The sequence below is a fragment of the Phyllostomus hastatus genome, unplaced genomic scaffold (genome assembly GCF_019186645.2).
Source record: "Phyllostomus hastatus isolate PE091 unplaced genomic scaffold, TTU_PhHast_1.1 phas_scaffold_182, whole genome shotgun sequence".
NCBI lineage: Eukaryota > Metazoa > Chordata > Mammalia > Chiroptera > Phyllostomidae > Phyllostomus > Phyllostomus hastatus.
Genome location: NW_025334013.1, coordinates 25,924,006 through 25,938,704, shown reverse-complemented (window position 1 = coordinate 25,938,704; position 14,699 = coordinate 25,924,006). Strand labels below are relative to the sequence as shown.

At 40.0% G+C, this 14,699-nt stretch overlaps 1 protein-coding gene across 22 annotated transcripts in view; it reads right to left on the bottom strand.

The window, feature by feature from the left end:
- The window catches only part of MACF1 (microtubule actin crosslinking factor 1), a 325,507-nt gene that overhangs the window by 145,563 nt on the left and 165,245 nt on the right, over window positions 1-14,699 (bottom strand). For all 22 annotated transcript variants that reach the window (XM_045859449.1, XM_045859456.1, XM_045859454.1 and 19 more), the window contains 14 exons: window positions 14,377-14,496; window positions 14,138-14,233; window positions 13,357-13,484; window positions 13,176-13,269; window positions 12,821-12,975; window positions 11,645-11,921; window positions 10,339-10,467; window positions 9,550-9,627; window positions 8,791-8,952; window positions 7,104-7,208; window positions 6,384-6,479; window positions 5,167-5,292; window positions 2,463-2,615; window positions 49-203 (listed from right to left, as the gene is read on the bottom strand). In XM_045859449.1, the coding sequence (XP_045715405.1) occupies window positions 49-203; window positions 2,463-2,615; window positions 5,167-5,292; window positions 6,384-6,479; window positions 7,104-7,208; window positions 8,791-8,952; window positions 9,550-9,627; window positions 10,339-10,467; window positions 11,645-11,921; window positions 12,821-12,975; window positions 13,176-13,269; window positions 13,357-13,484; window positions 14,138-14,233; window positions 14,377-14,496 (1,874 nt within the window). The remainder of the gene's footprint in view (window positions 1-48; window positions 204-2,462; window positions 2,616-5,166; window positions 5,293-6,383; window positions 6,480-7,103; window positions 7,209-8,790; window positions 8,953-9,549; window positions 9,628-10,338; window positions 10,468-11,644; window positions 11,922-12,820; window positions 12,976-13,175; window positions 13,270-13,356; window positions 13,485-14,137; window positions 14,234-14,376; window positions 14,497-14,699) is intronic.

The following is a 14,699-nucleotide window of genomic DNA, read 5'->3' as shown; positions in this document are numbered from 1 at the left end:
GGTCAAACAGCCGAGGTGGCAGTGCAAGTGGCGGTAGAGCAAAGGTACCTGCTGGCCATCTCAGTGGCATCCTTGTTGGGTGGAGGGATGAGGAAGCAGACAGATGGCACCATTGCCTCATTCCCTGTGGGGCTGATCACTTTCCACTTGGTCCTCTGTGAATTATCTTCCAACACACATTCGTCGTTCTTGCAAATAGTGATCTGAAGAGACAAATTTACAAGTCATTACTAATGGATAAATCAACAACCCATTATTACCTGGAGCCTGATCCCAAGGCTATGAAATCCTCAAGAAAAAAACTATTTTTGAGATCTGCCATCATGTAAGAGTTCCTGATTCTGACAAAAAGATAACGTGTAAAAACACAAGTTGCGGACATCAAATACATCCAGGAAGCAAGTATTTCTGAAATGCCTGTTACATGTCAAATAGCTCAGTAAATGAAGGGTAGAAGGAGACTGTAAGACCTCCAAGAACAGTCTCTCACATATACAACCATTAGAGCAAAAATTAAAGACACAAATACTCACAACCTTGCTTTTGTGATATTTGGTCCCCCTTCCTTCCTGTCATCCTACCCAAAGTCCTGAAAACATTTAAGTATTTAGAATCATCAGCTCCTTCTCTTGCGAGACAAGTAACCAACAATAACCATCCCTATTTTACGGGAAGCAGGGAGACCCAAGAAACCCCAGAATTATCTTCTGCAGGGTGGGCCCCTCGTAGTATACAGGCTTGCCCCTCTAGGTGAATATTTTAGATGTCACTTGTATCAGTGTACTAGCTGGTGGTGTTGTGAGAGGCTGTGTTTGGCTTCAGTGTATTTTTTTTTAAGACTCAACACGTTTGTCCATTTCATGATAGGTGATTTATAAGCACACCTGTCCACACTATGCTGAGTGTTCAGCTATTTTTAACCAAAACCAGCATGACCCCCATGTGCCACTCTCCCTATTCACCCCGATCTTGCCCAAAGCAATTTTTTTTGTTTCTCCAGATGAAAAAAATCATCAAAGGGAAACATTTTGCTGATGTGGAAAAGGTGAAGCAAAAAATGGCAGAAGCACTAAAAGGCATAAAAATTGATAAGTTCAAAAACTGTTTTGAGCAGTGGAAAAAATGTCTCCATAGGTGTATTGAATCAAATGGAGAGTACTTAGAAGGTGACTGAAGTTTAAACATATAAGAATAAATACACAATTTTTTTATAAATAAATTCTGGGTTTTGGGGGGTTCTCCCTAGAGTAGACAGAAATATTGAGACAGAAAGGTGCACAAAAAGTTAATTCACCCTTTTGTGTAACAAATATTTACTGAGCCTACTATGCACCTGGCAGTATACTAGGTCACTAGAGATAGAAATGGTGAAATGTTAAGCTGACAAACATGGCCTATTAATATATTCTATATATTCTAGTGAGGAATACAGTTACACTACTGTGTGACAAATGCAATTTACTAGGGTTAGGGTTAGGGTTAGGGTTAGGGAAGGGACATGACCAAGTCTTGGCTACAGAGGTAAAGAAAAATTATTCAGGACTCTGAAGCCGCATTAAGGAATTTAGACTTTGTACATAGAAAAGGGAATTGCTGTAGGACTTAACCAAGAGAGTGACACTTTTTGTAAACACTCATGGCTGGTTGTGGGATAAAGAAGGCATTGGCACATGCCTGGGTTGCAGGCCAGGTCATGCAAGAGGCCACCAATCAATGTTTCTCTCACACATTGATGTTTCTCTCCCTCCCCCAATTCTTTAAAAAGTGCATTGAGGAAGCTGATGAAATGATCCAAATGAAAGAAACTTGTGATCTAGCTTACGGTACTAGCAGCAGGGACAGAAAGAAGTACATATAAGGGATTTTATTTAGAAGTTAGTATTGATTTGGTAGTCCTACTAGCTGTGGGGGATGGATGAAAGGGGAGGAGTCAAGAATATCTCCCAGTTGCTACAAAGTACCATTTGTCACCATTTAGGCAACTGAGTAGATGAAGCCAATCACAAAGTCAGGGAGCAGATTATTATTGTAGAGTTGAAGCTTTTTGTTTGTTTTTTTTTAAATCCTCATCCAAGAATATTTTTTCATTGGTTTTTAGAGAGAGGAAGGGGAGAAAGAGAAGGAGAGGGACAAGGAAAGACAGAAGAAAAGGGAAACAGCAGTAAGAGAGAAACGACGACTAGTTGCCTCCCCATTCAAGCCCTGACTGGGGATCAAAACTGCAACCTAGGTATGTGCCTTGACCAGGGATAGAACCCACAACCTTCTGGTGCAGGGGACAACGGCACCAATCAACTGAGCCACCTGGCCAGGGTGAAGCTTTTTCATCTATTTTTTAAATAATATAAGAGATCTAGGCATGTAATTTGATCTTTCTTTATTTTCACAACCCTAACTGAAGGCTTCCCTTCCCCACCGCTTCCTTTCCTCTGGAGCCAGAAGTATCCTTTCCATCTCCTTACCTCGATCTGCCGATAGTCACAGATGGCCTTCACAGAAATGGTGCTTTTTAGCACATGGTCAGGACTGCGTGGCTTTAGCTGGACAACTGTTTTTGATCTCCCAACAAGACTGGCAACAGAACTCTTGGACTGTATAAGCTGCTCCTTTTCATCCTGCAAAATGAGAAGAAAATCAAAAAGATACTAATGTGGCTACTCAGGGTGATAAACAGAAAATTGAGTGCTCCACTCTCTGAGAGAATGTCATTTCTCAGTTAAATAATCCTTGGTGGAGCCATCTTAGAAACACAAGGATAAAGAAAAAAGGAGAGACTGTTTTTATCTTCTACCAAGTGTTTTTGTATTCAAATATTGCAGCTTTTCCCCTATTCCCTTTCAAAGAACCATAAAGCCACATGCAAAACAAAACAAAACAAAAAAACCCCCCATAAAACAAAAAAGAACTTCTAGCTGCCAAATACAGCTATAAAGCCAGCAGAAGATTTCCCCAAATAAGGTTCAGAGAACATGGAAGTTAAAAACAATAATAACAACTATGTTGTTATTGTTGTTGTTACTCAATTTCTCACTGGTAGAAGCCAGGTCTTGCCTTTTGCTTACAAGAAGCTTGAGTTAAGCTCTTTAAAAAATTTGTAAATAATTATGTCTACCACAAATGTTTTACTTTCTTAAATTGAGTCCAACTTTCTCCAGAAAGCTCTTAGCTCTTCAACCAACAATCTACAAATCAATACTGTTGGTGAAGGCATTACGACAAAGGGTTTACCTTTTAGTGTCTTGCTGTGTGAAAGTCATGTAAATTTGATTGGGTTGAAAGCAGTACCATGCAAAATTAAAACTCTCAAGTCTCTGCAAACCCAATTATCTTAAAAACTAATGAACCTCTTGCCAACAAAATTGGTAGCAATCTACTGCCAATTCCATTAAAGTAAAAGATTAACCAGGATGTTTCAAGCCCATTTTGAGGTATAAAAACTCCCCAGAAGAGGGCTTTCTTAGGATGGAAGTAGATGTAATGAGAGTAAAGAGTTAATAATGTTAAGAAATGCCATTAAAGAATTAAGAATATGCAAGTAAAAAAAAAAAAAAAGAAGAAGAAATGCTTAAATAAACTACCTGTGCCTGTCCCGGGGAGCATGATTGGAAGAAATACAACTTTAACTTATTAGTTAAGAAAGAGGAATGGAACATATCAGGGTGACAGCCACACTGTTCCGTACTTGAGAGCTGGTCTACCCATGGCATTTTCCTTGCAATAAAGACGTCAATTTCTGTCTAACCCAAGCCAAACATCTTAAACTCCAGAAACCAAGTGCTCAGCGTGGTAAAAGTTCTGAAAAGAACCAGAAGCCAGGACAGATGCTCCCGAACCTGACGGAAAGCTGAGGACAAGTTGAGGAGCAGACCCAGTTGACTCCATGCCCCGATGATGCCGCCAACCCGATGCCCCTGACCTGGAGAGGAGGGAACAAAGCAGCAACCCTCGAGAAGAGAAGATATGACAATTGCAGAGAAGTTACCCTACAGACAGGAAGGAACTCTGTGGGAGGGAGGAGATAATAGCCAAGGTTTATTATATTCCTCCTTCATACTTGAAGTACCTCTAAGAGAGAGCTTCTAGAGACAACATCGGAAAAGTCAGGTTTTCACCCTTCATTCCAAATTAATTACACTAACAGATTATTCGCCCTGGTGAAACACTGAATGTAAACTCATTCATAAGTTTATAATGCCTGTAAGTATACAAAAAGTCAACTAATGTTCACAAATATGCAGGTCTCACCCTCAAAAAATGACACTGTTTTTGGTTATTCTGGTTCCCCTTCAAAAATGACACTGTTTTTGGTTATTCTGGTTCCCCTAGTCATAATTTTCTGTTGAAATGTGAGAGTCCCCTGGCTTCTCATATAGAAAAAATAATTTCTCTATTACAGGCATATTTCTGTCTTACTGTGAGATGTACCTTGAGCCTTGCCTTGTCAACTCTGTGTAATATACATCCAGTAAATGTAAGTAGTCCTGCTGCTGATTTTATTACCAGCACTCCTAAAGGAATAGTTCATTGGAGGAAATAAATGTAAACTTGATTTGGACTAAATACTGGACGCAATACTACTTTTAAAAAATTAAATACTGCTATATAAGTGAACTAGATGATATTGTATTACATCTAAATAAGATTTTAATGTCCTTAATTAAATTCAATTTTCTAATACCTCATCACTACCAAAGAAAAACTGCCAAGGAGGAAAAATTTGGCTCAGGTGTAGCTCACTGTTCTTTGTCTGTTTTATTTTGTTTTGAAAATTCTCTTTACATGGGAGAGTGAAAAAGAATTTAATGTGAGTTAATCCCCATCAACCCTATTTTCCATGTTCTACATCTCACCTTTGGCTCCAACTACTGCAGTGAAATAGGTAGGAACAATGCAAAGAAAATATGATGAGCACTAAGTGGCTCAGGGGAGATGACTGGGCCTTTACTTCAATAACATACCCAAAGGAATCTTATTAATAACTTCTTTAAAGGAAAGAAAGGAAAAAAGGAAAAAGAACAAATTGATTAAACTATTTAAATGTGAGCCAAACACTGTAACAATGACCCACTGCCCTGGAGCTTTCAAGGATATTACCAGAAGCTGACAAGGGTTTACTCTGTTTCTCAGAGAAGGTTTCTGTAATCATCCCACTGATGCAACACCCACCATGGAGTCCTGGAGCAGGTCCTCAAGGCGGGATAAGCTGGTGTTGTGGTCACAGGAATATTTTCGTTTGATGGAGTCTTGGAGGTTCCTCAAAAATGATTCCAGGTCTCGTGCATCGCTGAAGAACTGTGGGGATAAAGTCAGGGGTTCCTAGTGCTCACTATATTGCAACACCAAGATCTTAACTGAGAAAGAACAATTCTCCTGTGCAGAGCTAAGAAAAGCTGATTATACTTTCCTGGGTGGGTGACAATTCACTACAAAGACCACAAAAGTATAAACTGGAGGTTTTATAATGCCATGGCCAGGAAATATTAGTGACGACTTGCACAAAGCCTATTGAACCCTATGGAAAAGTCAGTCTGCATCATGTCCTCAGAAATCACTGCTCATTCCTCTTGACTTCTGACTAGTGACAGCACTTGGCTATGAGGTAAATCTCATAAAGCCTAGAAGTTGGGTTATCAAGTGTTTTAATTCATTAATATAATTATAAAATGATCAGGAAGATTGCTTAGCTTACAGAAAAACCAAACGGATAATAGTTTATGTCCTCCACCCACCCTCATTTGAAAACAAGTAGTATATTCTTAATGCTGTGACAGACTGCAGGGAAACAATGGTCCTGACGTTTTTTTACAGGTCTTCCCATCAAGAGATGGAGTCTATTTCTCCTCCCTTGAAGCTGGGCATGGCCATGAGACTTCCTTTGGCCACTGGCATGTTAATAAATGTAACAGTAGAAACAGGTGCACTGGGGCTTACTCCCTCTTGCTGTGGAGGAATACAGGCACTTTGTGAAGAAGCCTAAGACAGCCTATTGGATGCTAGAGACTTGTATAGAGACTTGTACCTCATCATCCCAGACAACATCAGACATGGACCATCTAGCTCCCAGCCTGTTTGCCAGTTGCCTGCAGCCATGATTAAGCCAGGCAAGATAAGAAAACCACTCAGCCGAGCACAGCCCAAACTGTCAATCACTAGAAGCATGAGTCAACTAAATGATTGTTGTTTTAAGCAACTAAATTTTAGGGTGGTGGTTTATACAATAGAAGCTAGCTGACACAGATGAGTATTTAACCTCACCTTTCCCATGTATATGCATACACGTGCACGCACACACAATGTCTTGCCAGAATGAAAACAATTATTCTCATCCTCTCTGATACACACACACATAAACATGCACTCGGGCAAACACAAAGCCTGCATACCTGAAAGTAAGCAGTATTTTCTTTTATATGCTGCTCGACACACAGGCACAGCTGCTTCATCCACTGCAACTGGGACTGGACAGCGGCATTGTAAGCCTGCAACAACCAAGCACAGAGAGGAGGACATGAGATTAATAGACCCAATAGGATGTGCAATGCTTTCTTCCAAGTACACTGCTAATGGTAGAGAGGACTACAGAAGGTACACGGAGATACTTGACTGGCAGCTGCTCAGTGCTTCCCTTAAGCAAGAGGCTTGTCTTTTATTCAACATGGTTTTGTTAGAAGGGGTTACACAGCAAAGGACCCTTCCACACTCAAATGCCAACTAAATGATCTGGCCAGGAAAACATGGGCATAAACAAACTCTTCCTGGATTCCTTCACTGTCTCTCTTCTCTGAGCAAAGGCACCATATCAACAACAGACAGGATATGTCTGAATAGTTATTTGAAAAAATATGGTCCAAGTCATTTTCAAAAATATGGCTTCAAGTCATGAAGTTAGGGGTTAATATCTCTTCTTGTTTATTGTAGTATTCTCCTTATAGCATCAAACAATTTTCAGTCTTTTGGGGACTGGGACAAAAAGGGAGAATCCAACACAAATGGTCCCAGACACTTCTTCTGGGTGTTTCAACAGAACAAAGCCCCTGATTTGAGTACTTTTAATAACAACCACCTCTGTGCACTTGGCCCTCACACATTCCCAAGTCACACACCTCCACAGTCTGCTTGGCTGGGTGGTTCTCAAGTGATAGCAGTTCTGCTGTATCTTGTAGAGACCGAAACACATCCTGTTTTTCCTCCAGTTCCATTGTCAACTCCTGAAAATTGAATTCAGTTTTATGCAATAAGTGCTATTAAGGGAAGAGGAGCAATAGAGAGAAGGCTCTGTTCCCTGCCCTACTTTGAAAAAGCCTACAGCACTGGGTGAGAGCCAACATGAGCTGTATGAGCAGTACATGCCAAAGGACTTCAGAGAAGAGCAAAAATGCTGGATTTACTGGCGAATGATTCACAAAGAATATGGGACCCAAGCCAGACCTGAGAAAGTGGGAACACAGAATGAGCATTGGAAGTAAAGAAAGAAAACAACTTGGCTAGAGTGGCTTGCTCATGCTAACACCCACCTACCACAATACCTGACACACCAGTGGATCTATATCACTGGCTGGCTAGATGCCCTAACATTATTCCCTAAGCCTGCAGTGTCTTCCTCTGGCTCTAAAGTCTGTTACTATTACAGCCCTGGCTGGGTGGCTCAGATAGCTGGAGCATCATCCTGTACAGCAGAAGGCTTCAGGTTCAATTCCTGGTCAGGGCACACAACTCGGTTGCAGGTTCAGTTCCCAGTGGTGCATAGGGGAGGCAATCAATTGGTGTTTCTCTCTTCCCCTTCCTTTCTCTCTCTAAACTCAGTAAGTCTATTAACATTACAGAACCCACTTTAGATGACAGCTCTTCTATGGGGCTACATACTGAGCCTTACTATCGGATCTGACCCCTTCTCCTTGATGCTTTTCAAACACCTTTTTCATATTTCTTTCATGGACTAATTTCCATTCTTAAACAGACTGTTTACTGTACTATCATATCTATTTTTTCTTCTTTACTTCAGAAGAATCCTGTACCACTTTCTATTCAGGAAAAGCTTATATTTTAAAAAATACTCTAAATTAATGGAATTTAAGTATCTAAAGTAAGCATTAGTAAAAAACCTTCCTATTTACATAGGTTTTACAAAATGTTTAAAAATCCTCTGAGATGTGAACATACTACAAGTAGCAAAAACCAAAACTACTTACTTATATACATCTTTCACTAAAAAGAATACAAAAAACTGTCCAATAGACTAATGCTGAATTTTCCTTCCTATTTTACAAATGAAGAGAGTGAGACCAAAAAATTATTAAAGAATTTAACATTTCTGAAAAGCCAAGAGTACCACAATTAAACAATACCAAGATTATTAACTTATTAAATCTTATTAAGTATTTTACACAATGCTGTTAAGTGGTATTATTATCCATTTTACAGAGGTCCAAAGATTAAATGACTTGCCCAAGGTTACAGAGCTAGTAAGCAGAAGAATAAAAAATTAAGTTTGGTCTAGTTCACTCTGAAGCCCATGAAGCTATATTGTCTCTGAAATGACTCAACCTGCAGGCTGCTCGCTGCTCTATCAACCCAAGACAATGCCTTTCTAAATTCGTTCTAAATAAATTCTTCCTAGGCCTCAATTTCCCTCTCTCCATATACATTTCACATGCACAGACACATTAAGCAGAGTCCCTATTTCTATCTAGCAGAATGCAAATCCAGAAACCCAAGCTCTCAGCAGAACTAGACCCTGTCTCCTTCTGCTGCTATTACATAAATATGACAGGCATGTTGTGCTAGACTCACAGAGAAGTAATTTTTCTTGGCTGAGATATTGGGATTATTGTCACTCCAGTCATATGCTAGTTCTTCCTCCTCCTTCTCATTCAACCAAATCAATTCAGTTGTAGCTCTGGAAACAAATTTGTGCAGGCTCTGGAGGTGCCTCATCCGGAAGCTGGAAGTTTCCTAGACAAAGTGAGGACCAGAGGGTTAAACCACAAGCCTTTCATCTACAGAAGATAGCATATTTTACACCAAAGCAAAGAACAACTCAGGAAATAAATTTTGTCTTACTTTTTAATCTCTGGGTGCCCCTCCATTGACTCAAATTTAGCACAAGTTTGGTATAGGACTCCCAGAGCCCTCGTCAATTTTAGCTAAAAGTTGGAACTTACCAGGCCTTTGTGGGGCTCCCTGGATAAAGAATGATCCTGAGCCTGTCCTACTCTGGGCAATCTTGAATGACAGGAGCAAAGAACACATACAGAAGAGAAGTGTCCAATCTATTGATCTCAAACTTTTAGTCTTGGTGTCTCAAAGCACCATATAGTGACTGCTTTGGTAAAGCATGGTAGCTTGGATAGACTCTACTTAAAACTTCCTGGGGCACTGGCTCTGATCCATTAAGAAAATACTATAATACATATGAACAATCGCATAGTAAATGGTTTAATCTAATAAACAGAAAATCAAAACTAAAGCTTTCTGAATTAGGAAAAAGAGTTGTTTGAAGGGAACCAGATTCTCCATGAACAGAACACAGGAGAGTTAGTCAAAACTTACCTTCAATTTACAATACTGTGTCTCGAGTTTTCCAAGAGTTTCAACATAACTAGTATAAAAATTTTGGGACATTTTCCCCTGGTAAGAAAGGAATGAAATAAAGTAAGTTAGAGAAAGAGTAAGTAAACTATATTTATGACATGGTTTCAATTGTGTAAATATTATGCCTACACATAGGTAAAGATTACTTACTCTGTGAAAACAGAAACTAGGACAAGAAATCTCTGGGTCAGATTTTATAGCCTGGAGCAGCACTAAATGAAGGACAGTTCGGCAGGGTGAATACAACGGACAGACCTCACTGTCTTGTGCTTCCAGTAATTCGGAGAGGTTTCAAAGAATAACCCATGTTGATGGTTCCCAAATTACTCAACTGCTTTTATGAAGCGGAGAGTTGAAATAAAACCAAAACAAAACTGGGAAGACAGGATGAGTGAGGGAGAAGGGAGACTGAATAATTTCTGGGAACCAGCTCCCTCCTGCAGACAGAAGGTGAAATGGAAAGAACATGAACTTATGAAGCAGAGGCCTGAGTTTGAAAACTGCAGCCACTACTTATTAATTTTGACCTTAGCTTTCGGTATCATTTTTCTTTCTAGTATAATAAAAAAGAGTTAATAAATAAAGTATCTTTGTAACAAGGCTATTTCAAAGAGCAGAAGGACACTTCATATGAAAAGTGAGTTTGTGTGAAGTGCTGCTGGTGGTTATCATGCTTTTCCTTAGAGACAGTTGCACTGTGCACTGCCCCCGCCCCACCCTCTGTGATGGATTCTGACTGCCACACACCTCGTATAACCTGGCCTCTTTGACACTTGAGCCTAGCTCTTCCACACTGGCATGAATGTGCTGCTGTGTTTCCAGCTGCAACTCCACACTAGGCAGGTCATTGCCCCACTCTGCTCGCTCTAGTTTCATCTGAAAAAGAAAAGATACATATATAACAGCTTATTGTTAAGTTGGCAGAAAAAGAAAATTGTCACAATCAACATTCAGACAAAGGGACTGGGGGTAGAGGACTAGACAAAAGGACATCTAAACCATCTCCATCATGGCCTCTTACAGGAAAATATGCCATAAACAGTCCCAAGGAGCTGGAGACTAAACCCCGCCAGCTATAGCAGTAGAGGCAGCTTTTTCCTGCTGAGTTATGGGAATACATTCCTAAATTTACCAGGAAGGTATTCCCAGAGGCTGAAGGTGCTTAACTTTATATTTTAGACATTTCCCTTTATGGAGTCTCTTCATTTCACAATCAGAATGGCTATAAGAAGAAATATCTGAAAATATTAAACTTCATTCATGGACTCAACTATCGGCCAACAAATTTTAAAACATTAGCTTGTCTTTGAATATTTGTAATTATTGGTAAACAGGGGATCCATCATCAGGAAATGGGAAGAATCTCATCTAAACAAAAAGGTTAGAAGGATAAAAATGACAATATTGAACTTGAACTATTATCCTGGAATACATGTGAATAGTGCCTCCTAGGGATGTAAAGTACAGCATAGAGAATATAGTCAATAATATTTATACTAAGTATGTATGGTGTCAGATGGCTACTAGACTTACAGGGTGATCCATTCATAAGTTATACATAAATATCTAATCAGCTGTGTACCTGAAACTAATATGATATTGTTATGTCAACTGTAATTGAAAATTTTATTTTAAAAAAAGTGCCCCTTAGAATTGTGAACAAAGAAGCCTTGCTTAAATGTAAGAGTTGAGGCCACACACAAAAGGTGAGGAATAAGCTTCCCTGCCAATGAGGAAATTTCAGAAAAGACAATTGAGATTTATGGATAGACTGCAACTTCTCCCACAAGCTCCCAGAGTATGGACAGCTGAAGAGAACAAATTTCCTAATGGCTTCAAATTAGAAAAGCCTGTGCTGAGTGGAATTTTGAGAATGTAAGCTGATTCTATCCACTTAAAATTTAAGGAGAAGGGGGTCTGGGTCCTAGGCAGCATCAATAAATAATTAAGGGAATTTACACAGTCGGGAATAGAGCAACGTAGTCTTCTTAGATAAGCTGCTGGATCCAGTAAACCTTAGTGCACTGTTTAAGCATTTGGAACATATACTCACCTGCATTTCTTCTACCCAAGACAGTAGTTCATACACAAATCGGAGATTGCCTTCATCTTCTGAGGAAGATATAGACACAAGTTCAGCCCGAGTCATAGGCTTTCGGAACCAGGAGGTAGAAGAAGAATGGGTTCCCTTGGTCAGGGGTTCTGCTTTCAGATGAGAAGTGGTTAAATTAGAGGGTGGAACCAGTTCAAGTGAAGTGAAATGGCCCTTCCGATACAAGTTTGTGCACTCCAGGCGCAAGGTGACTAGCTCATCCTGCAGACGCATAACCCTGAAATGGAAGAAGATAAAGAAGGAAGAGACTTAAGTTTGTAACATACTTTTTAAAATAAAATCTTCCCTATCAATTTAAAAGGATGAGGTAAAAATAAAAATAAGATCCTATCAGGAAAGTGTTTTCGAGAAAGCAGAAGTGTTAAATGAATGCAAAGTGGTATTATTAACATCCTCATCGTACAGACTTGCCTTTTAGGCAAACACCAAATTACAGTGTTAACTGGAAGACAGCCAACTAATACCCATTTACATAAGTCCTAGATGGCATCATAGAATAAGTAATAGCCCTGGCTGGCATAGCTCAGTGGATTGAGCGCAGGCTGCAAACCAAAGTGTTGCAGGTTTGATTCCCAATGAGGGCACATGCCTGGGTTGCAGGCCATGGCCCCCAGCAACTGCACATTGATGTTTCTCTCTCTCTTTCTCCCTCCCTTCCCTCTAAAAATAAATAAATAAAATCTTTTAAAAAAAAAAAAGAATAAGTAATAGATCAAGGGGTCCAAAGATGTCTTCGTCTTGACTCTGTACAAACTATGTGACTTGGATGATTCCCATCCCCTCTATGGGTCTTGGTTTCCTCCTCTATAAAATGACGCACTGGATCTCCATATCTAAACCCTATCTGGTAGCACACCCCTCCCTGCAGGTCACTCTGAAATACGTGGGGTGTTATAAGATGACACAATGATTAGGAAACCCTATAGATACTTAGTGTCAGGGACTGCAATAAGGGGAAATTGTCCTTCACCAGAAGAATATTCCTACCAAAATATGTGTAGTATCCCTATTGAAACACTGACCCCTAAGGTTCAAGTTGTAAGATTCAGTACCTGACTCTTGAGCCATGAGCCTCAGCAGTAAGCAAACCCTCTGTGTGAGTCCCATACTCCTCACCTAAAAGCCAGCTCTTCTAGCTGGTAATAATTCTCATCACGTAGGATCTGGAGATCCACCTGCAGCTGCCTGATAAGACCTTCACATTCCTGAATGTACATGATGACATCTGACTCGCACTGTACTGGTTGTCCTGATTCCAGGTGAGCAGCATCCTGAGAGAAAAAGAGAGAGTAAGAGTGGGAGAACTCCCATTGTTCCCTAAGATGAGGGAGCCAAGGGGCCCACTGCAATTCCATGAGTAAGCAAGTATCACAGCTGGATTCCTCAAATGTTAACTTCAACCATTAGAGTACAGGGTGAGAAGTGGAAAACATGTGACATAATAAGTGAGACAAAACAGTCAGATACTTACAGCCTGCAGTGTATTCTTAGCTAGTGTCAGTTTTTCTTCACAGTTCAAAGCACCATTCTGGATTTTGTTTGCAATCTGTAGCAGCAATTCCAGCCTAAAATAAGATCAAAACCATAGTCAAGTGCAGGGCCCAAAGTAACCCAGTATGTAATTTTAGATCCCCTGCAGGCTCTGGACCCACCTCTCTACAGCTGGTCGAAGTGATTTTTCTCGCTCCAGCATCTCAATGATGAGCTTTCCCCACTCTTCTTCTACATCATTAGGGTGATAACCCTGAGGCAGTTTAATTCGGCCAAATTCAATCCACACCTGAAAAACCCACATACACTCTTTTAGTCCAAAATACAGCCATGACCTCAGACCCCCAGTTTTAATTTACTCTTTGCACTTCACTTCTTGCTTCTTTACCCAGCCATTCAGCAGTTTTTCCAACTGTCTAATAAGAGAAAACAATGGAATATTTAGCAGTACCTCACCCTGAGGTGAGAGCAAAATAAACACCTCTAAAATACAGGGAGGACTATCTGCTCTAACTCCTTCCATTCTTTCTGCATTTACATAACTCCTCCTATCTCCTCATAACCCTCATTCTGGAAAGGTCCAATGACCATCTCCACAGGTTCAAATTCTCTGGGAATCAAAATGTGAATGGAAGTCTCTTTTCTTTCCATCCCAAGGAAACACTTAGCTTCCCTCTAAGAAACTGGAAAACTCATCCACAAAACTCAAGATTTCTGAATAAATGTATGTCACTTTTCAATAGGCCCTTTAAAAAATACAGATGGTTGCTACTGCCCCTTTCCACAAATTTTCAAGACCAGTCTGAGAATGATGCTAGATTTTTCACCTTAGCATATTGCTGGTAATGCAGGTTGGGAGAAGGATGTTTTGGATGTAACACAGTAGTGACCACAAGGCAAACCAGCAAACCCTAAGTCCCAGCAAAGGATAAGCTTCCTTACCTCCAATAATTTATACAATTCCTCAATTCTTCCTTTTTCTCTCTCCTTGGCCAGAATTTCTGTTTCTTTGAAGTGTATATACTGGTTATAAAGTGCCTACAAAATTAATATTTGGTAAATGAATGAGTAAATGCAAGCAGCCTGGCCCAATTTTTCATACTACCTCACCTAGAAACCAGCAACAACAAGCTTTGAGACTTATTTCTTAGAATGAATTTATAAAAAAGCAATGATTTTACCTTTAGTTCGACAGGGTTCTGGGGAAAAGATTTATCTGACATCAGTATTGTATGCTGTTTGATCCAGGGAATGAGGGAGTCCACTCGGCTTTGGTATTCTTGCCACCTGGAATCTACTTCCTAATGTCAAAAGGTAAATATCATATACCTTTTCATTAGCAATACACAAAACAAGCACAGCAGAAAGTAACTCAGACCACCCCAAACTACATAAAATCCTTTTCCTCGAACTGCCTACCCAGCTGTTTAGTTTAACACTCAGAGTCCCAGTTTCAAAGCTTCTCAAGGGATCTCAAATGGGATTTAATTTTCTGACACCCAGA